The 22926-nt window shown below is 45.5% G+C and overlaps 1 protein-coding gene across 2 annotated transcripts in view; it reads left to right on the top strand.

Moving 5' to 3' along the window:
• The first annotated feature begins 1175 nt into the window (after positions 1-1175).
• ARHGEF40 (Rho guanine nucleotide exchange factor 40) overlaps positions 1176-22926 on the top strand; it is a 41357-nt gene continuing 19606 nt past the window's right edge. For both annotated transcript variants that reach the window (XR_009556211.1, XM_060254551.1), the window contains exons 1-3: positions 1176-1187; positions 12206-12403; positions 13356-15117. Coding sequence is in view for 1 of the 2 variants with exons in the window: in XM_060254551.1 (XP_060110534.1) it covers positions 1185-1187; positions 12206-12403; positions 13356-15117 (1963 nt within the window). In the remaining variant the exon portion in view is untranslated. The remainder of the gene's footprint in view (positions 1188-12205; positions 12404-13355; positions 15118-22926) is intronic.

Here is a 22926-nt window from a genome sequence, read left to right as displayed (position 1 = left end):
ATGCACCATCCATGTACAGTGCATATTTGATTTTTTAAAAGTGTTTTTAGTAATTGTTATGATACATTCAATGCATGAACATGTGATACAAAGTCCCCATTTATCCAGCAACTAGTCCCTGGTTTTACTTGCAAAGTCAATTCCTGTTGGCTCTTTCATAAACACTGATGTGCTCTCATACAGTCAGAGTGTATGTGTGTTCAGTGTGTAACATGCAAACAGGAGTAATGATCTTTCCAGAAAGATTGCTGCAAAGCAGGGGGAAACCTGGGAAGGAATCAGGGGATAATGGCACAAGGATGTCTTGCAGGTATTCTGGGAGGTGAAAAGAGCTTGCTCCAGTTTAGGATCCCAAATGGACCAAAACTTCCACGTGGAAGGAGCCAGAAGTATTCTATTTTATTGGAGCTTGAGAATTTCATTTCATTTCTCAGAACAGTTCTGCCTGAAAATCAGCCCCCCATCTCAGTCTGGTTGCAGTTGTTCAGCTGTGGGCCTCAGTGTGGGCACCCCTGTCGGAGGTCCGTTTCTATGACATCCTGCAATGATTCCAAAGTGGACACTCTGACATTTTAAAAATATTCGAGGGCCTGGATGGGGTTTAAATTAAACCCAGGGAGATGGGTTATTTTCAGCGTCCTACTTCTCAGGGGAAAGCAACCAGGACCGGGGCGGCTCATTTAGACCACCCATCCTCACCTCCTCGTGATAGACGAATGGCTCGTCGCCCAGGGGAAACGCGCTCTGCACCAACTCAGAGGCACCCTTCTCGTCCCACTGCTGCGCGAACGGAGCCTTGCAAGTGGGCCTCGAGTCGCCAGCACGAGGGACTCGTGGCTGGGCTCTCAAGGGCACCAGTAGGCGGAGAGCGGCACAGCCACGGCGGCCGATTTCCCCTTCGTCCCTCCCTTCCTCCCCCTCCCCTCCCCTCCGCTGGCTCGGCGCTGCCACTGCTGCTGCCGCAGTCGCGTCTCCACGTGCCCTTGGCCGGGCTCCGGCGGGGACTGCAGCTGCAAGCAGCCGCGGCTTCGGGGGCCGGGACTTTTGCCAGGGGGTGGCTCCAGGCTGGGCTAGCCGGCCAAGGCGAGGGGTGGGGGCGGTGAGGAAGCAGCGCGGAGTCTGGAGGCTGCAGCAACAGAAGCGGCAGCCGGAGACCCTGCGAGCCCGTCCCGTCTGCCCGCGCCATGGTGAGCCCTGCGGAAGGGGGGAGGCGAGGAAGGGAATTGGGTTGGCGGGTTAAGTACCCGGGACTGGGTAAACGAAGATGGGAGAGGGATTCTCCCTCCTGCCCAGATCTTTGAAGGACGAGCAGTAGAGATGGGCTGGAGAGCCCGGATAGGGCATTGCAACACTGGGGGTGTGGGGTGGGCAGGAAGGGTTCGTGTTGGGCGCTACTCCAGGCATCATCAGCCTGAGGACAGAAGAGAGTGCTGGGGTGGGTGGAACGGTGGCTGATAGCCCAACGTCTAACCACGTAAATATCCTTAAGGATAAATCTCATTGACTCAAAGAGAAGGGTTGTGCAATAAAGGAGAACCCCCCCCCCCCTTTGCTCCCGTCAAGGAATGTTTAATAGATGAAGGGGAGATCCCCACCAACGTTTGGTGTTTTGTCAGTAGAGACGGTGATTAATGAACAGGGGCTAGAGGGGGAGTGTGGTCTGGGTGTGCGTGAGTCCCTTGCTGTGTTCACAAGTGACACTTTAAAGCTTTTGTGTCCGCACCCCCCCCCCCCGGCAGTTTGAGCATCAGCTGCTGGAACCCACATCCCTGCACGACTTTCCTTCTGGCCCTCTTGATAACAACCTTAGCGAGTCGTTCTAGATGGAAAGGGCATTGGCAGCATTTGTGATAGGAAAATGCCCTTAGATGCCAGGAGTTGCCTAACTTGCTAGCTAGTTTCGCCTTGGTTGGAGCTCTTCGATATAAACCTGTCTCATCTCTGGGCGGGCAGTCCAAGTAGAGACCAGCCTGCAGGTGGCCTTCCCCAAGTATAGAGTGACAAGGGAACTTTTTTTTTCCCCTGATGAGTTTTTGGGTCCTCTGATGCAGGATGCGGGTTAGGCAACAGAGAGTGCAGTGCCTTTGGAGGTGGGCGTGGACTTCTGAGCCAACAAAATCCCAGGGAGGTTGCTTTGTGTGAGTGTATCTGCCACTCAGTGGGAAAGACCGATCTTTGGGGTTCACCCAAGCAATGTTGTGGGGAGCTAAACCACCCCCTACAAAGCCGTGTGGAACACTTTCACTATGAAGAAAGGTTAAAACGCTTGGGGTGCTTTAGCTTGGAGAAACATCGACTATGGGGTGACATGATAGAGGTTTGCAAGGTTATGCATGAGATAGAGAAAGTAGAGAAAGAAGTACTTTTCTCCATTTCTCACAATACAAGAACTCGTGGGCATTCAATGAAATTGCTGAGCAGTCAGGTTAGAAAGGATAAAAGGAAGTACTTCTTCATCCAAAGGGTGATTAACATGTGGAGTTCACTGCCACAGGAGGTGGTGGCAGCTACAAGCATAGACAGCTTCAATAGGGGAATGGATAAGCATATAGAACAGAGGTCCATCAATGGCTATTAGCCACAGTGTATTGTTGGAACTCTCTGAGGCAGTGATGCTCTGTATTCTTGGTGCTTGGGGGGGGCACAGTGGGAGGGCTTCTAGCCCCACTGGTGGACATCTTGATGGCACTTGTGTTTTTTGGCCACTGTGTGACACAGAGTGTTGGACCATTGGCCCAATGGATGGGCCATTGGCTTGATCCAACATGGCTTCTCTTATGTTCTTATGTGTGTGTCAGAGCCCAGTGGCTGCTTCTTAAGAAGGAGATGTGGCAGGGGAGAAATGGGTGTGCTCCATCCTTTTGTCAGCCCCCCCATCCCCATTGAGAACTCAATGTAGCTTGCCAGACTCCTGTTTTTATATATATTTAGAATGTTTACTGGTTTTTAAGGTTTTAACTGTTTTAAATGTTTAACTGTTTATATACTTAAATATTGTTTAATTTTTATGTTTGACTAGTTGTTGGAAGCTGCCCTGAGCCACTTGTGGGAAGGGCGGGGTATAAATTATAAATAAATAAATAAATAGTTTGCCCCCCCCCCCCCACCCTTGCCAAACAGAGCATTGGCTAGGGCAAACCCACATTTGGAATCTTGAAACAGGAGTTCCCTGAGAGGATAATCTGCAGGGTGAAAAGTCAGGTAAAGAAAAGAGTTAATAATTCTTTCTTCTGCCTCTTCTCTATGCCTCTTTGTCATCTTGCCTATGAAGAAGCAGATTTTTTGACACATGTGCATGTAAAGTTGTGTTTGATCCTAGTGGGCTTAACATCGGGGTCAGCAACCTTTTATAATTAAAGAGCCAAGCAACATTGAAATTTGGAGCAAGAGATTCACAAAGAAAACGTATTTGCCTAACTGAACATAAAGTGGGCATCTGAACCTAATCAATAACTGACTTGTTGATTAATAATCCATCAAGATTTTGCAGCCTAAATTTGTTACAAGTCCTTTATTAGGAAATCACATGCACACAAGATTCCACAGTAAGTAATTCATAAAACTGGAGCATCACACACAATTGTTTTAGTGAACCGGCATACATCTGCGCATAGTTGACTTTTAGATTGCTGGTAGGGTTGCTGACCCTGGGTTTGGAAATACTTGGAGATTTATTTATTTATTTATTTTTGTTAATTCGTATTCCACCCTTTTCCACCAGTGGGCTCAGGGCAGAAAACAACAAAAGTTAAAACAATTAAAAACTACAAGCTTAAACCATAGATTACAATAAAACAAACAACATATATGTCACAGGTGGTGGTTTCCTATTGGGCACATATATATATCAATACAACAGTAGGCTCAGAGATTAAGATAAGATTAAAATAAGATAGCATCATGACAGGTAAGCAGATGGAAATAAGGACATCCGCTGCCTCAACTGAAGGCCCTTCATCTTGAAGGCCCTATGAAATGGCATTAATTCAGGTAGGGCCCGGATCTCCACAGGAAGCTGATTCCACCAGGCCAAGGCCAAGGCTGAAAAGGTCCTGGCCCTGGTTGAGGCAAGACGAACATCCTTTGGGCCAGGAACAGTCAGGAGATGCTGTGAAGCGGAACACAGTGATCTCTGGGGCGCATTTTAGAGTGGAACCTGAGAGAGCGGGGTTAAGGAAGGGAATCTCAGTAGGGTATAATTCCACACAGTCCACCTTCCAAAGCAGCCATTTTCTTTAGAAGAGAAATTAATAATTTAAATAATGAATAAATAAGCAATTTATGTAGTCTGGAGATTAGTTGTAATTCTGGGAATTCTCTACCCCCTACCTGGAGGTTGGCAGCCATAATTGGCTTTCCCTTTCTGTAAAGCATCTCTATGAAGCCCTTCTGTCTCATAAAAAGTATTGCTTGCCATTCCCTTCACATACTGGTTATTTGAACATCCCATCTACCCCTCCAATATATCTTACTTTAAAGATCTTTTTAAAGAGCCATATTTGGTTCTAAAAGAGCCCCGTGGCACAAAGTGCTAAGCTGTAGTAGTGCAGTCCAAGCTCTGCTCATGACCTGAGTTCGGTCCCAGTAGAAGCTGGGTTCAGGTAGCCAGCTCCAGGTTGACTCAGCCTTCCATCCTTCTGAGCTCAGTAAAATGAGTACCCAGCTTGCTGGGGGTAAAGTGTAGATGACAGGGGAAGGCAATGGCAAAGCACCCCATTAAAAGTCTGTTGTGAAAACATCGTGGTGCAAAATCACCCCAGAGTTGGAAATGACTGGTGCTTGCAGTCCTTACCTTTATCTTTATTTGGTTCTATATTGAACCCAGGACTTTTTTGCAGAAAAAGCCCAGCAGGAACTCATTTGCATATTAGGCCACACTCGACATCACCATTGTTTCACATAGGGCTTTTCCTACAAAAAGTAAGTGCTCATTTGCATATTAGGCCACACCGCCTGACATCACCATTGTTTTGCACAGAGCTTTTTTTGTAGAAAAAAACCAGCAGGAACTTCTTTGCCTATTAGGCCACATCCCCTGACACCAAGCCAGATGGAATGGTGTTCCTGCTAAAAAAAGAGCCCAGATTGAACCACATGTGGCTCTGAAGCCATAGCATGCACACACTTGCCTAGTAGTTCTTTCTGTCCTTCCTGAGCTGAGCTATGGGCTGCCATAGCAGTGGTTCCAGCAGTTTGGGCCCTGCTTTTGGAGAAAGTCGCAGTACCACAGGCCCCTCTGACACCAGGCACCTTGTGTCAGTGCTTAATTTCAGAACCCAAAAACCCCTGGGCTTAATTTACTTGGATGTCACACTCTCTCTGGAAGCTCCCACTTTATCCCTAATCCTGGAAATGTGAGGGCTGGAATTAGATGCGATGATTTAACTGAGATGGAAAGCGTGTGCATTGGGAGAGGCCGGTTTATAGCTTTCACCTCCATGCAAACTATTATCATATATTTGATGGCATATAGAAGTGTAATTGTGTGCACCAGAAATACACAGATATCGTTAAAAGCCACTCTGGGTTATCAAGGTGTTGCTTTCTAAAGCTGAGTGAGACAGAAGGTTTAATCCATTAATTAAAAAGCAAGATTTAAAAAAACCCAAAAACAAAAAAGTTTATTTTAAGGGCCTTTAAAAAAAAAGCACAATGCATTTCATTGGCATGTCTTTAAATTAGAATACACTAAACCTTTCAAAGGAACCTGATTTGTAATATGTAATTTTTTTATAACATGTTACTATTTACAGAATAGTTTAAAAACTTCTAGAAATTATTTAAAATATCTATTGATTGATTTCTACTGGGCCTAGATTTATTTATTTCTTTAAAATAATAGTTAATAATAGAAATCAGCACTTTAAATATCTTTCAGACATCAGTTAATAATCATCTAATATTTTCCCACATGGTTTTAACCTACCATTCATGTGAGCATCCTGTTGAAAAGAACAGATAACCTTTCTACAAGCCTAGGTTGCCAGCTACTTGGAGAAAAATGTCCTGTTTTGTACCTCCCTGCCATGTACTGCTTCACCTGCGCATTTCTACACATTAAGCCTCTATTTAAAAAGACAGAACATTTTCCCCAAACCTGTTGGCCACACACCATAAATAAAAGAAATAATTGCAATTAATTTTCTTACATTTTCATACTCTTTGTCCAAAACTATAATCCAATTTCCAGTCCTTACTGCAAACAATAGAAGGAAATAGCCTAGAAGCAGCTCCATCAGGTTTGCTGAGTTAGATTTATCTAAAAAAACAAAGGGATTAGCAGATAATTTATCCTTAGTCATAAATTGCTTTGTAAAACTCCTTAAAGCTCCCAATCACAATTGCTTCTGAATTATGTACCTATGTGGAGTTATGTTTACACTACATATTTCTGAGTAATAAATGCTGTGGAGAACAGCTCACTCCTTTTGGAGACAGAATACTGAATGAAACGCCTTTATCAAACCAACCTAGGCAAGGCAGTTCTCTGTGTATGGCTTCCTTTGTATGAAGGACTATGCGTGTATGCAACTAAGAGTGCAGACCTACAGAGTTAATCCTAGGGTTGCCTAGCTTGGGAAATTCTTGGAGGTTTTGGGGTGGTGCCTGGGAAAGGCATAGGTTAGGGAGGGGAGGGAGATCCACAGTGACTTGAGGGTAGGGAGATCCATGGAGATCACAGAGGTCCATGGGGATGCTGTTTCCTTCTGTAATCCTATCTGTAATCTGGAGAACTGTGGTCATTGTAGGAGAACTCCAGGCCCCACCTGGATGCTGGCAAGTTTACAATAACCTTAGACTGAGGTAACTGCCTTGGATTGCATTGTTAGTGTCTCCTCATTTGAGAAATGGAGACAAATTCACCATGGGAGATGGAACTCTTTGTGTGTTGAATAATTCTGAAAAAGTCTTAGTGGACTTGTTTCCACAATGAGAATTTCTGCTGTCTCTGGGGTGACTTTAGGTGATTTATGGTTCTTTCTCTGTGGTGTTTGATACATGATGGGTTTTTCCCCTGATGCCAGGTTGCTAGTGACCATTGTGTGTTGAGAATCAAAACGGGTTAATCTCAGCCAGGTTATATGAAGGACTGACAACTTTCAAACAAAATCTCAAGAAATGCTTCAAAGTGAATGGCTAATAGTAGCTGAGGGACAAACAGTGCCATTTCAAGCTGAGTTACACTGTTTTAAGTCCATTGACTTAGAAAGGAGTAATTGTGGTTAGGATGACACTGTTAAACTGTGAATCAGGATGTCCCTGTTTTAAGTATTGCCTCTGTCCACTCTCACTGACTAGATGGCATTCTCGGTCAGCTTTTGAGTATTCTGACTATACTGGTCTACCTTATAGGAAGAGCTGTGTTAAGGATTACTGAGTTAATGTAAGTGAGCAACTAAATGAACTGTATAAATCCTTGTTAATAGAGTGTCTTTCCTTACCACTTAGTATCCACAATTGCCCTTATACACACTAGGGATTTAAGAACATAAGAACATAAGAGAAGCCATGTTGGATCAGGCCAACGGCCCATCAAGTCCAACACTCTGTGTCACACAGTGGCAAAAAAAATTATATACACACATACACTGTGGCTAATAGCCACGGATGGACCTGTGCTCCATTTCAGATTCAAAGTCTTAAATCTTGGCACCTTTTCCATATTCAATATATGTGTATGTTCTGAATGTGCCAGCTCTGGGCCGGGAACTACTTGGAGATTATGAGGATGGGCCCTGGAGAAGGCAAGGTGTGTGGAGCGACCTGGAGAGCCACTGCCAATCTGACTTTTTTGGGTGCTTTCACACACACTAAATAAAGCACTTTCAATGTACTTTCCAGTTGGACTTTACTGTGTGAACTGGCAAAATCCATTTGGAAAGTGCATTGAAGTTGGATTGGAAGTGCATTATTTAGTCCGTGCGATCACATCCTTTGATGGGCCAAGGTGTAAGGCAGTTTGATGCGTTCATGTGACCTTAGCAGGGGGCAGAGGCATAGAGTCCACCTTCCAAAGCAGCCATTTTCTCCAGGGGAACTGATCTCTGTTGGCTGGAGATCAACTGTAATACCAGATCTCCAGACCTCATCTGGAGGCTGGCAACCCTAGCATGTGGCAGTTATTCCAGATTAATTCATCTGAAACAATAGATTGAGACGAATGGCTACAATTGTTGAACACATAAGGAAGGAGTGACCCAGTGGAGTCCCATCGTTACCTTTCATCCAATGAGTTGCACTTTCAGGCAGAAAGGATTTCCGTCTAACTCAGGGGTGGCCAAACTGTGGCTCAGGAGCCACATGTGGCTCTTACAGCCCCTACCACCCTGTTGGCCAGCTTGGAGCAGGCATTTCTCTTTTTAAATCACTTCTCCAAGCCAACTGGCAGCTTGGAGAATGCATTTAAAGTTGCTCTATTTCATTCTCCATCCCCCATCTATTTATTTCCTTCCTTCCTTCCTTCCTTCCTTCCTTCCTTCCTTCCTTCCTTCCTTCCTTCCTTCCTTCCTTCCTTCCTTCCTTCCTTCCTTCCTTCCTTCCTTCCTTCCTTCCTTCCTGTGGTTCTCAAACATCTGATGTTTATGTCCTGCAGTTCTCAAACATCTGATGCTTATTCTGTGTGGCTCTTATGTTAAGCAAGTTTGGCCACCCCTGGTCTAACTCAAAAGCTCGCTGCCTGACCGTTTTAGGCTGCAGTAAAAGTCGTCTGGCTGGCTTTTTAGGGAATCCTGTTTTGCCTTCCTTCCTCGGGGTATGAATCGAGGCGTAAAAACGGAGCGGTTGGGGGGCGGGGGAATGCCTTTGCGAGAGAAAAAGAGACGACACCACCGGCTCTATTCCCAGAGGAGGCCGGCCGTCTGTGTTTCTGCAGCCGCTGTTCTCGCTGGAACCGTCTGCCTCGCACGCTCTGCAAGACGCTGAGCCAAGAAGGGGCCTGCCCGCTCTTTCCTGCCAGTGTCTGCGTGGGAAGAGCGGGCGGGGGAGGGGTCGCCTCTTCCTGCTGGAGAGAGAAAACTTTCCCTCGCCGAGGCTGCCTCCAAGTCTGTGCTTTCCTGCCCCCCCTCCCCCCTTGCGCCAGAAAGCGGCAGCCACGGTGGGGAGGAACCTACAGACCCGTCCACCATATTAGAAAAAAGGGCGGCCAGGCCGCTTGAGAGCCAAGCAATCAGGTGGCTCTCAATCAGAGCTTTGTTGTGGAAGAAAGTCAGTGGACAGTCACATTGGCTGATGAGAGGGCATGCGTTTTGCATGCCAGAGGTCCTGGGTTCAATCCTGGGCGTCTTCAGTTAAAGGGCCTTGGAGAGCAGAGAAAAGGCATAGTGGTTGTTTGTTTTGTTCTGGAGAATCACCGCTAGTCAAAAGAAGAGCAGTAAAAAGAGGTTGGCCAAAGGAGAAGCTGGTTGAGATTCTGTAATGGGGTGACCTTATAAGCCAAAATGCCCTCAAAAGGAGGTTGGGGAATTGTCAGGTGGGCACCTGGCTCACTCAGGATCTTTTTACCTGTGTATACAGGATTCCACGTCCAGAAAAGTAATGCTTAAAATATTAGGGACTCTAATTAAGTAAAACAATTATAATTTATTAAGAAAAATATAGACTTCCATACAAGATAAAATACTCATAAAAACACACATTCAGTCCTAGGAAACATAGATAGAGAGCTAGGGGAACACATGGGTTGACAAACAGGGCGATATTTACCGATCGTAGTCTTCAAGGAAGGCTCCAATGGCGACGAGCCAGGAAGTGGGAGAAGGGATCCGAAACTTGGCCTTAGAATCGGGGATGGATCTATGCAGCAGAAATTGGAATACTGATAGAAGCACACCTGTGGGTAGCTAGCCCACAGGTCATAAGGACTCTCTTGAGCCCTTAGGGGATGGGAGGTACGAGGGAGGAGGAAGGTGGTCAGCTAGTGCATGACCTCACGAAAAGGGGAGGTTTCGCAGTGACCATAAGGGCTGGACTACTGTGACAACCAATAGAAAGTTCATTGGTGGCACCTAATTGGGTGCTTGCTCTTGACCAATGGACTGGCTTGGATCCTGGATACCTGAGTGAACTTTCAGGTTGAAATGGACCAGGGGGAGGCTCCAAAAATGACAGTTGGGAAGAAGAATAGAGAGATTACTTGGGTGGGGAGATACTTAGGACTAGAAGGGTGACAATAGAGAGTCAAATCATGGCCTAGGTAACACCCAGTTTGTACAAAGGAACTCGGCTCTGGCTGAAGATGGTCTTCCTCTTCTTCTGTCTTCTTCTGGGCACCAGTCTTTGTCTTGAGTTCCGTCAAACAAAGAAAGTGGCGGTTGGACGATTAACCACTCCTGGGGTGGGTAGGTTGCTTGCAGGCACAGGTGACATCTGGTGTGTACGTGAGCAGTCCGCTTTGCTGGAATGGGGTCAAGCTTGGTAGGAAGATGGCTGCGTGTGGTGTTAGCCCTCCACGGTGGATTCCATGGTCAGCGCTTCAAAACCATTTGCCTGGATAGCTCCTGGCAGTGCAGTCTCTTCCGCTCCATGGCTGGGATGGATGTCATATGGAAGGGGGGGGGGGAAACCATCCGTTCTCCTGGTGGGCACTCTTGTACCGGTTTAGAGTGCCTTGGTAGTATTATGGCTGCTTGTACTGCATAAGTCCCTTTTGCCCCTGGATAGGTTTACCCACACTCTCTGGCCAGACATGTGTGAGTCACTTCTCCAGGTGCTCTGGCAACCAAGCTGGTAATCATGATGTTCTGTAAGGGGGTTTTTCCTCACAACCTCAGGTTGCTGTATCCTAACATAGCTTAATTTACCTCACAGGGTACTTGCAAAGACTCCTTAGGACAGGAGAGTAAAAATGTGAACAGAGAAGAAAAGGCCAGTTTAACTCCTATAAACGTTGTTTTTTTAAAAAAAAATTCAGAATTCTCCTGTGCAGATGCAGAGTGTTTTTCCAGTACATTTCCTAACTTTCACTAGCTTGTATATATGTAGGGTTAGGAGGGAAAGTTTCTGGCAGCTTTGAGCCCCAGAAACTCTGGTTTTTAGAATGTAACTTACCAAAATGTTTCCTGTTTGTGAATATGTAAGTTTTAAGTGATGCAGAAAAGTTAATTTTGAAGGGTTGCAGTGCCTGATCTCTCCCCTCCCCAATAGATTTTTGGAAAGGTTAATTCAACAGCGTAGCTCCCCTGTAACTTTTTTTAAAAATCAATTTTCACGTTTCAATAACCTAAGCCTAAGTATATTTTCCAGCATACACCCTGCAAATTGAGCTGTAGCCTAATTCTCTCATTTTCTAGAATGTTCAAAAACAAAACACAAATAAAAATCAGCATTAGCAAAGTCATTTGATCTGGATTCTGGCACAAAGGCAAGTAGCTTATTCCCCCCCCCCCCCCCAGCAGCCATAAAAAGGCCAAAAAAGCTTTGAAAGAGACTTCCAGTATTAGGTGTGGCTTTGGTTCATGCTAGCAACTAGTAGGTACCATGCGAAAGGAGGCTATTGTGCCTCTTTATTAAGTACAGTTGGAAGATTTAGAATAATGGCTGCCTCTTTGGTTGGCCCCCTTCCCTTGCTGTGTTCCCCCCCCCCCCCCCATTTCCTTTGCTGGGTGGAGCTGCGGAAGGAATGAGCTCACATTTGCTAATGTATTCCAGATGGAACCTCAGCTGCTCTGTTTCCAGGTCTGGCACCCTCCCAAACTCTTTCTTTTGGTGCTGCCCCCTCATGCCCCTTCTGCTTCACACATGACTGATCTCTGCCGGCATCTGCCTGGCTTCTGGGTTCCATTTGGCATTCCAATAGGGGGCAGCAGCCAGTCACTAGGCATGAAGCTCCCAACAATATGCGGAGGGTAAATCAAACCTGCCTTACTTTTAGCTTGCTGAGCTAGGCAGAATTTAGATAGGGCCCTGGCACCAGAGCAGTGTCATGAGTCATGGCGTGTCACATGGGAGCAGCAAATCAATGAAGGATATGGTACTTTGTGACATCAGAACAGTGTGGCTGCCCTACAGCAGGCTGGGAACCGGGCCCGTGTGTGCTTATTTTGAGGACTAAATAGCGTAGTGCAGTGATTTGCATGGGGTGTGGATTCTCCAGAGATGTAAGGACATCAAAAGCCCCTGCGGCTTGGGGGGCAGCAGGGCAGGCTTATGGTGCTGCTGGATGCTAGCCACTGTCATCCCATGTCCTCTCTCTTTCTTGTCTTCCCAGGAACCTGAACCAGTGGAGGAATGTGTTCAGAGCACGTTAGCTGCCTTGTACCCCCCATTCGAGGCCACTGCTCCCACCCTACTGAGCCAGGTCTTCGAGGTGCTGGAGCGGACGTACCAGCACGACGCCTTGCGCTACACCCTCGACTTCCTCGTTCCTGCCAAGCACATTCTGGCTCGTGTCCAGAGTGAAGCCTGTGTGAGTCTCTGCATTGGTCTGGCTCTGTTTCTCTGGAGTACCCTTGGAACGGGAAATTGCCTCTCAGCACAGGGCAGCACAAAAGCCGTTTGTTCTGATGCTGGAATCTCAGTACAGGCCTCTTTCTGAGGCTTAAAGTGACCTAACGCTTGGCTCAAGGACCCTTTCTTCAGTCCTAGAGCTGCATCCCTGAATATTATTGTTCCTTGGCTCCATCGCCCACCCAAATAATAATTTCCCACTGAATCAGCCCTGTGCTACAATCCAGTATTGAATGATGTGCATGTGTATGGAGAGAGGCATAATTCTTTGAGTTTCAGGAGATGATCTGCCCTGTCTTTTTCTATAACCAGGGCTGGAAGAATTTCACAAAATACAAAGACAGAAATCAGATGCATGATTTAGTACCCTGAGAAACCCAGCTTTCATGTAAAAAAAAGCAAGTTTCTAGTCCTCAGGACTGAAAAATGCTTATAAGTAGAATGGTAAAATATTGGACATGAGGTTGGGGAAGCTAACGTGTTTCTGATGGTCAGGTGGTGACTCTTTGTTCCTTTACAATGTTAGGAGAAGCAGCATGCATTCTGCAAAATAGGCAAATTTAGGCAAGTATGTGTTATTTATCCATGTTGCAAAATTCAGTGTTTTTGATGCTATTTATTTTTAAAGTGCAAAGTCTACACAGTCCTTATTTTTATTTACTTCATTTGTGTTGCAACTTTCTCCCTGGTAGGGACCCAAGTGGTTTACATGGTTCTGCCCTCCATTATCCTCACAACAACCCTATGAGATCCATTAGGCTGAAAGTATATGATTGGTCCAAGGTCACCCAGCAGTTTTCCATCATGGAGTGGGGATTTGAACCTGGGTCTCCCAAATCCTAGTCTGACACTCTAACCACTACACAACACATAACTCTCCCTCTCCTCTTCTCCCTTTCACAACTCTTCAGGCCCAATACAGCGGCTTTGTCTTTTGCCACGAGGGTTGGCCGCTGTGTCTTCGGGAGAAGATTCTAGTGCAGCTGGGATCATTGCCTTGGCAACGCCTCTGCCCCGGTGATTTCTACCTGCAAGTGGTGCCTCACCGTGAGTGTGCACCACGCCTAGTCCTGAAGTGCCTATCTCTGGAGGGCCGTGGTGTTCAGGAGCTGCCGGTGCCCCCAGACTCCTTCCCATTCCTTTTCACTGTAGAGTGGCTCAACGGCATCAACAAGGAACGCCGAGCTGGACGCCTGGAGCGTTGCCTGCTGGCAGAAGGAGAGAAGGTGCTGAGCCTGCCCTGGCCTGAGCTGGTCTACCCCCAGTTTGTGCACAAGGACGGGTTCATTGTGGGGCAGCGCTGTCCTGCAGATTTGGCTCCCGAGGTGCTGGGGGCACGGAGTCCAGGGGACGGGCACCATTCTGGTGGGGAGAACCGGGAGTCTGAGGGAGAATACGTTCACCTTCTGGAAGTCAGTCCCACCCTGCACCAGGGGCCAAGGATTTTAGAGCCTTGTGGTGCTCAGATCCATACAATGCCTGCCCGCAAGGGACACCACAAGAACCGAAGCCGGCGTCACCGGGCCTGGCTCCACCACAAGTCTGGGTGTGGGGAAAACTTTGCCTTGCGTAAGGCTTGCAAAAACCTAGAGCCTGAGCACTCTAGTCAAGAGAGGAGTGCCCAGGGGGACAGAACTGAACCACATAGAATTAACCCTATCCGGGCCTTGGACCAAATGTCAAAGCCCTTCCAGGTGGTGGAGAGCCCAAGTTCCAGGCAACCAGTTCAAAACCAGGAGCCCTCTGGGGCTGAAGCACGACCGAATGTTTCTGGTGCAGCCACAGTTGAGGACAGTGGGCTAGAAAAAACAGAGCTGCTGGAGTCTGTAAACCGAGATCCCACTCTTTCCAGGGAGGTCAGCAATGAAAACCCGTTTCCTGCTTCTGTGACACCAAAACGTGCTGCCAAGGGAAACCGAAGGAAAAAGAAAGGTGCAGGGAGAGGTGCAGGGGGCCGAATCAGGCTGGGGGGTGACTCTGCCAACCAAGAAGCAGGAGCTCTTACTGATCTCAAAGACCCAGAAAAAGAAGGGATCTGCATTGGTACAGGAAAAGAGGATTCTGGGAAGGGAGAACAAAGCGTTTCTAATAGCAAACAAGCTGTCAGCACCGAAGAATATTGTGTGGGCACTGCAGATTGTAATGGCATCCAAGAGATAAGGGACGTTGAAGGAGATGGGACCCCTGGTGCTGAGGAGGAGGGTGCCAGCATTGGAGAGCTGGCTGCTGGTGCTGGAAAGTATGGTGTTGGCATCAGAGAGCCAGAGGACAGTGTAGAAAAATGTTCTGTTGGCATAGAAGACAGAACTATTGGCACCAGAGAAAGAAGCATTGGCAGAGAAGGGCCAGACCTGGATGCCAAAGACCAGACTGCTGCAATTGATGATGGGGAAGAAATCACAGGCATGGGAGAGCAGAGTGTCATGGAACAAGGGGCTGGTACAGAAGGGCATTGCATGGGAGACAAGAGCCTCACCGTTGACGTGGAAGAAACCCTGTTGACTGAGTTGCCAGGGGAGGAAGAGCCAAGTGTTGAAGGGCAAAAGGAAACTCCAAATGTTGCAGCGGAACAGGCAGTGAAGGAAATACAGACCACCCATTTACCTGCTCCGTTTCCTCTCCAGCAAGCTGTAGACTGGGACCTTTTGTCATCAGGTGTCTTTGTGCTAACAGGTAAGTTGGTGCAAAATCATTTCTGGACCAAGGAAATGCTCAGAAATGAGCTTGTTTACTTCTTCCTGTGGCCCTTAAAACATGAAGAGAATGTTGTGCCAGTGTTATTTCCATTCTATCAGCAAAGACTCTGAGGCTTGTTAGTTAGTTTGTTTATTTACAGGCCACCTTCCTAACTGAAACTCAAGGCTGATTGCACGGTGTACATCAATACAGTCAAACAGCATGAGGTGTTTCGTGAGTAATGCCATAGGACTAGTACTGCAAAAATTAGAAACAGTGCAGAAAAGTATTAGATGGGTGTGGAACAGGTGTCACTAGAGGTGGGGGAGGGGAGTATTTGTGAGTTTCCTGCATTGTGCAGACGGTTGGACTTGATGACCCTGGAGATCCCTTCCAACTCTGTGATTCTAAGTCAGACCATTTAAGTGATAGTTTATTTTAAATGACTTTCCAAGTGTTGCTCTCTTTGCTCAAGGAAGGCATTGCAAAAGATCCCAAATGTTCCTCATTCCCAGCAATGATGCATCTATTCTTTGGAAATCATATTGTTCCTGAACTCAATCCATAATGCTCAGTTTCTGGAGTAAAGTCCCATTGCACTTTGTGTAACCACAGTAATTTTGATAGTGGCTATTACTTGTACTGTGGTTTACGCTTATACGATGTACCTCTTGGATGAGATCTCTGACCTCAATACAGGGAGTGTCATCATAGATGCCTCCTACCTGTGCTGTTCAAACGACCCTCCGTTACAGGTACCCTTTTCTGTGCAACTTCATTTATACATTTTCATATGGATGCTAACCTCTCCCTGCCTCTGGTGCTGGGGCACATTGTCTTGGTATAATTATTTCAAATTTTACACTGCCCATTCCATGTAAACAGGGCTCAGGGTGGTGTACAACAACACAATAAAACAACATATCACATAAAGCAAAACATTAAAATTTACAATAAAATTCAATTAACAATCCAATTTAAACAGATGGTGGTCAAAATTTCCCAAAGGTGCTAGTGCCTTGCGAAGGAGAGGGGGAGTGAGTGAGAGTGCCAGCTAGGGATGGCTGTTGTCGCTGTCGCTGTCCTGGCGGAACATCTCTGTCTTATAGGCCTTGTGGAATTGCACAGGGCATGAATATGACTCAGTAAGTTCCACCAAGTTGGGGCCAAGGCACTAAAGACCCTGGCCCTAGTTGAGGACAGCTGGTTATCTCTTGAGCTGGGAACCACAAGCAAGTTCTTATTGGTGGAGCATGATGCTCATCAGAGGGTATACTGGAAGAGGCAGTCCCAAAGACACAGATGCACACCCCATCTCTGCATTGGCAAGACGGATTCTCCCAGCCCTCCATTATGCACAGATGGGGACAGAGCACCACATTTGCTAGATGGAATTGGTGCTTACAGTAATGGATAAACAGAAAGTGGTTGAGAATTGCCCTTAGCCCAAGGCGAAGCAAGGCTGCAATCCCAAGGGCAGATTGTGGCTGCTCTTAAAGACTTCCGAATGAGAGACAGAACTGACCTATGGAGAACAATCCACCAGGAAGTACTCCGGCACAAGCCACACTGAAATGAGGAAGAAGTTCTTTTGTTAATTTCAGTGGGGTTTTGTCCAGGAGAATTTCCTGTATATTCATTATAATGTGCTCCTGGGATGGTGCCATTCTGATTTTCGGCCTTAGTTGTTTAAATGACTTGGGCCAGCCCTGCCTAAACAAAACACTCAGTTGCAATCTTATGCACACTTTTTTGCAGGACTGGGGCCATTTTTCCTGAACTAAGACAAAAATGTGTGAGCTGGAAGCCAAAAAACTGTGAGCTAGCTCACACTAACTCAGCTTAGCTTGTATCTTGTTTTGGGCAGCAACACATCTTGAACTGCTGTGCATATAGGTAGTCCAGCCAACAAATTACAATTCAAGTTTGTATCCCCCAAATCTGCTCCCCCTTGAGATTTCTCTGCAAAAATAATGTTTTTAAGCTGTCCAATCCTGCTGTCCTTTAACCCGCATTCAGCCATCTTACTGAATGTCATGAGGTCTGAGGAAATAAGCCACCTTGCTTCTGGCCACATCACAACGGTTTGCAAAAACCGAAAACCACTCCCCGTCATGAAGCCACAAAACACAACTCAAAATAACACCAGACCCTGATCTTGTTACAAAAGGCATGCCACTTTCAAAATGGGAGGCAGACCTCTCTGAGGGGGTTGGTTGGAAACATAAGCAGAGACAGAACAGAAAAAGGAGGGGAAGGGAAGGAGGGGATAAAAGGACAAACTTGCTTTAGAAGAACTTGTGTCAACTGACTCCTAAAAACCCTTCCCCCAAAGCTGCTCTGATTAAAGTACCAGCCAGATCTTCAGCCATCTCCTGTTGATTGTTCTGTGTACCTAGTTCAGGGGTGTTGAACTCATTTGTTATGAGGGCTGGATCTGACATAAATGAGACTTTGTGGGGCCGGGCCATATGTGCACCTATTTAAGATTAGATAGCAGAGATATAAACTTTATAAAGGACACAAACAAAAAGATTTTTTTAAAAAAAAAAATTAAAACATGCTTGAAACATTAGCACTCATTGGTCCTAGAGGTGCTTTCTTGGTATTTCTCTCATGGGATCCAGGGAACTGGGCAAAGGAAGCTCTGGCTCTTTTTCTGCCTTGCCCAGGGGACCAGGAGCGGGAGGAGACTCAGCCAATAGAAGGAAGAGAGGCTTAGCTGAGTAGCTGTGCTGAGTGATTGTGATAACCTGGCAAAGTAAGCTCTTTCTCCCTCCCTTCCTCCCCAAGTCAGGAGCCTCAGCCAATGGAGAAAATAGAGGTTCTCAGCCATACTGTCTTTGAACCTAGAGCTTCCATTTAGCAAAATAACCTTGGTAGACCTATTTTCCATGAAGTTTTTTTAACAGACACCTGAGATTGGATGGGAGACCACCAAGGAATACCAGGGTTGCAACGCAGAGGCAGGCAATAGCAAACCAGCTCTGAATGTCTCTGGCCTTGAAAACCCTATGGGGTCACCATTAGTCATAAGTAAAAGACAGTGAGGCAAATGAAGACCGCTTTCTATAGATGCCGCAGAGACATTTGGTTTCAAACAATTTTATTAGTAACATGGTAATAAATTTCAATTTCTTACTTCATTAATAATTACTTTTTTTAATCTATCCCATATATTACTTTTTACCCACCCCTCCCCCCATTACTTGACCCCCACCGGTGTTATATACTTAAAATCTTAATATTAAATGTACCCTTAATTAATAAGAACCAAAATTAATATCCTCCTCCCTCTTGTACTTAGTCATTATCAAAAATTAAGAACATAAGAGAACATAAGAGAAGCCATGTTGGATCAGGCCAACGGCCCATCAAGTCCAACACTCTGTGTCACACAGTGGCAAAAAATGTTATATACACACATACACTGTGGCTAATAGCCACTGATGGACCTGTGCTCCATACACTGTGGCTAATAGCCACTGATGGACCTGTGCTCCATATTTTTATCTAAACCCCTCTTGAAGGTGGCTATACTTGTGGCCGCCACCACCTCCTGTGGCAGTGAATTCCACATGTTAATCACCCTTTGGGTGAAGAAGTACTTCCTTTTATCCGTCTTAACCTGTCTGCTCAGCAATTTCATCGAATGCCCACGAGTTCTTGTATTGTGAGAAAGGGAGAAAAGTACTTCTTTCTCTACTTTCTCCATTCCATGCATTATCTTGTAAACCTCTATCATGTCACCCCGCAGTCGACGTTTCTCCAAGCTAAAGAGTCCCAAGCGTTTCAACCTTTCTTCATAGGGAAAGTGCTCCAGCCCTTTAATCATTCTAGTTGCCCTTCTCTGCACCTTCTCTAAAGCTATAATATCCTTTTTGAGGTGCGGCGACCAGAACTGCACACAGTACTCCAAATGAGACCGCACCATCGATTTATACAGGGGCATTATGATACTGGCTGATTTGTTTTCAATTCCCTTCCTAATAATTCCCAGCATGGCATTGGCCTTTTTTATTGCAAACGCACACTGTCTTGACACTTTCAGTGAGTTATCTATCATGACCCCAAGATCTCTCTCTTGATCAGTCTCTGCCAGTTCACACCCCATCAACTTGTATTTGTAGCTGGGATTCTTAGCCCCAATGTGCATTACTTTGCACTTGGCCACATTGAACCGCATCTGCCACGTTGACGCCCACTCACCCAGCCTCAACAGATCCCTTTGGAGTTCCTCACAATCCTCTCTGGTTCTCACCACCCTGAACAATTTAGTGTCATCCGCAAACTTGGCCACTTCACTGCTCACTCCGAACTCTAAATCATTTATGAACAAGTTAAAAAGCATGGGACCCAGTACCGAGCCCTGCGGCACCCCACTGCTTACCGTCCTCCACTGCGAAGACTGCCCATTTATACTCACTCTCTGCTTCCTATTACTCAGCCAGTTTTTGATCCACAAGAGGACCTGTCCTTTTACTCCATGATTCTCAAGCTTTCTAAGGAGCCTTTGATGAGGAACTTTATCAAAAGCTTTCTGGAAGTCAAGGTAAACAACATCTATCGGGTCTCCTTTGTCCACATGTTTGTTCACCCCCTCAAAGAAATGCAACAGGTTAGTGAGGCAAGATCTTCCCTTGCAGAACCCATGCTGAGTCTTCCTCAATAACCCGTGTTCATCAATGTGCCTACTCATTCTGTCCTTGATAATGGTTTCTACCAACTTTCCCGGTATTGAAGTCAGACTGACTGGCCTGTAGTTTCCCGGATCTCCTCTGGAACCTTTTTTAAAGATGGGGGTGACATTTGCTACCTTCCAGTCCTCAGGAATGGAGGCAGATTTCAATGAAAGATTACAGATTTTTGTTAGAAGATCCACAAGTTCAACTTTGAGTTCCTTCAGAACTCTCGGATGTATGCCATCCGGACCCGGTGACTTATTAGTTTTTAATTTGTCTATCAGTTGTAGGACCTCCTCATTTGTCACCTCAATCTGACTCAGGTCTTTCAACACCCCTTCCAAAATTAGTGGTTCTGGGGCGGGCAAAAAGTTCTCGTCTTCTACAGTGAAGACGGAGGCAAAAAATTCATTTAGCTTTTCAGCCATTTCCCTATCCTCCTTCAGTAATCCTTTTACCCCATGGTCATCCAAGGGCCCCACTGCCTCCCTGGCTGGTTTCCTACTTCTAATATATTTGAAGAAAGTTTTATTGTTGGTCTTTATGTTTTTTGCAATATGCTCCTCATAGTCCCTTTTTGCCTGCCTGATCACAGTCTTGCATTTGATTTGCCACAGCCTGTGTTCCCTTTTACTAATCTCACTTGGACTGGTTTTCCACCGCTTAAAGGAGTCCTTCTTACCTTTTACAGCTTCCATTACTTTGTTTGTTAACCACGCAGGCCTTTTCTTATGCCTGTTTGTGCCTTTCCTAACTTGTGGTATGTATTTTATCTGAGCTTCTAGGATTATAGTTTTAAATAGCGTCCAAGCTTTCTCAAGGGTTTTGACCGTATGTACCTTTCCTTTCAGTTTCTTCCTCACATGCCTCCTCATCTCAGTGTATTTACCCCTTTTAAAGTTAAACGTGGTTGTGGTGGTCTTTTTGGACAACTCCCTATTTATACAAACGGTGAAATCAATAACATTATGGTCACTGCTCCCAAGCGGCGCAATCACTTTTACATCTCTCACCAAGTCTTGGGCATTACTTATGACCAAATCCAGGATCGCCCCACCCCTGGTAGGTTCTGAGACCATCTGCTTGTCCAATGTCCTTTTATTTTCCACTCCTTTTCTACGTATCTTCTGAACTTTTTTCACTCCATCTTAAATACTTCTAAATCATAGTCTCTTAAAGTTCTTGTTAACTTGTCCATTTCACTCCATGTCATAACTTTTACAATCCAATGCCACAGAGACATTTGGGATCATCATAACAATGTTCTGTGTTTCTCCCTCAGTACAGAGGTTATCTGAAAAGACCCGTAGCGTGAATGCAGATTAATATTTTTAGAGTAAATCTGCAAGCAAGATGCAGCAGACAAGAAAAGTGGAAGAAATTCCACAGTGGTATCACTGTTTTTCTAGGAATAGGTTAATATAATGAATAGGGAACAGTTTGAGTAAGATCATTGGGGGATGGGAATGTGACTCAATTTCAGCCTTATTTTTGTAAATTATTGTGTAAATTCCACATTTGCAATCAACTGTAGGTTATTAAAAAGAGGTGGGGGGCAGCAATACTGGTTTGCCAATTCACGTCACACACTTTTATTTGTTTACTTAATTTATACCCTGCTTTCCTCCCCTGCAGGGACCCAGAGTAGTTGACAACATTCTTCTTTATCCCTGTGAAGTAGATTGGGGTGAGAGTGTGTGACTGGCACAGTATCTCCAGGCTATCTTCTTTGCCAGACTTGGATCTCTCAGATCCTACTGTAACCACTGGACTGTTGACAGATGTGACCTGAGAATCCCATGCTAGGAAATTCACTCCCAGGCACATGTGGGCTCAATTTGGATTGGGGCCTTCCCCCATTGCCATTTTCCCCAAAACTAAATCAGGTCCGCACAAGCCTGGCAATAGTCCAGATGTCCACCACATGGATGTTGTAGTGTGTGAATTAATCTTGAGTGATCAGACAGGGCCTGATTATCTGGAGACCCTTTCATCTCCCAAACCAGAGAGTCCTGTCTGCATACTGTATGTTGTGTAAGTGCTGCTATGGAGCTAATAAATGGTTTGTGCTTACAGGAAATGGAAATTTTGGATCAGTGGATTATAGTGCTTTTTCCAACCCTGAACAGTAACATAATGCTGGGAAGATGGGCCGTAATTTTTTAATAGAGAATATGCTCAGGAGTTCTTCCTGTGACTTTAGGGAAAAAAAGTTTATTTTTTTGTTTTGTAGAAGCAGATGGCTTTCATACGTACACTGGTGGCCTATGCTAAAATATGCTGTCTGTGTTTCTTAACCTAATCCAGTGTTATAATAACCCTGTACCAGTGGGCAAATGCATGCAACATTTTCTTCCTTGGAGTAGCTGCATCTAGAGAGCTTTTCCCAAACTCTCAAACCCAGACTTGGGAGCAAGTGTGCTTTTGAGAGGGAACTTCATCCAAACCAGTCTCAGCAGAGGATCAGTTTACACTTTGTATTTTAGATGTATGTTTAAAAAACCCCAAAAGGTGCAGACCTGAAATTGTAATATGTAAATTGATATCGTGGTTCTACTCTACCGTAATAGAATCTGATTTTATCCTCAGTTTTATCCTCCAGATCCTTTTCTAGATGGCACTGCATTTATCCTCTCAGGAGTGATTCCTCTGACTATATTCCTGTGGAATCTCCTGTTTGATGTCTCATCCACATATGAAGCAGAAAAGTTGGTGTGATGTCATGATTAAAACATTAGATTGGAGAAACCTGGGTTCAGATCCCCACATGGCCATGAAGCCTCCTGGGTGATCACAGCCTTCCTTCCTCCCTCCCTCCCTCCCTTCCTCCCTCCCTCTTTCTTTCTTTCTTTCTTTCTTTCTTTCTTTCTTTCTTTCTTTCTTTCTTTCTTTCTTTCTTTCTTTCTTTCTTTCTTTCTTTCTTTCTTTCTTTCTTTCTTTCTTTCTTTCTTTCTTTCTTTCTTTCTTTCTCCAGTGGGGATCCAAAGTAACCCTTTCTTTTATTTCATCCTCAGAACAACAACCATGTGAAGTAAGTTAGAGTGACAGACCTAACAAACCTAACAAAGCTGAGTAGGGATTTGAACCTAGGGATTCTACTCCAACACTCTTAACTACTACATCT

Source organism: Heteronotia binoei, chromosome 15 (genome assembly GCF_032191835.1).
Source record: "Heteronotia binoei isolate CCM8104 ecotype False Entrance Well chromosome 15, APGP_CSIRO_Hbin_v1, whole genome shotgun sequence".
NCBI lineage: Eukaryota > Metazoa > Chordata > Lepidosauria > Squamata > Gekkonidae > Heteronotia > Heteronotia binoei.
The sequence above is the reverse complement of the archived record's forward strand: the minus strand, read 5'-3'. Positions and strand labels throughout refer to the sequence as shown.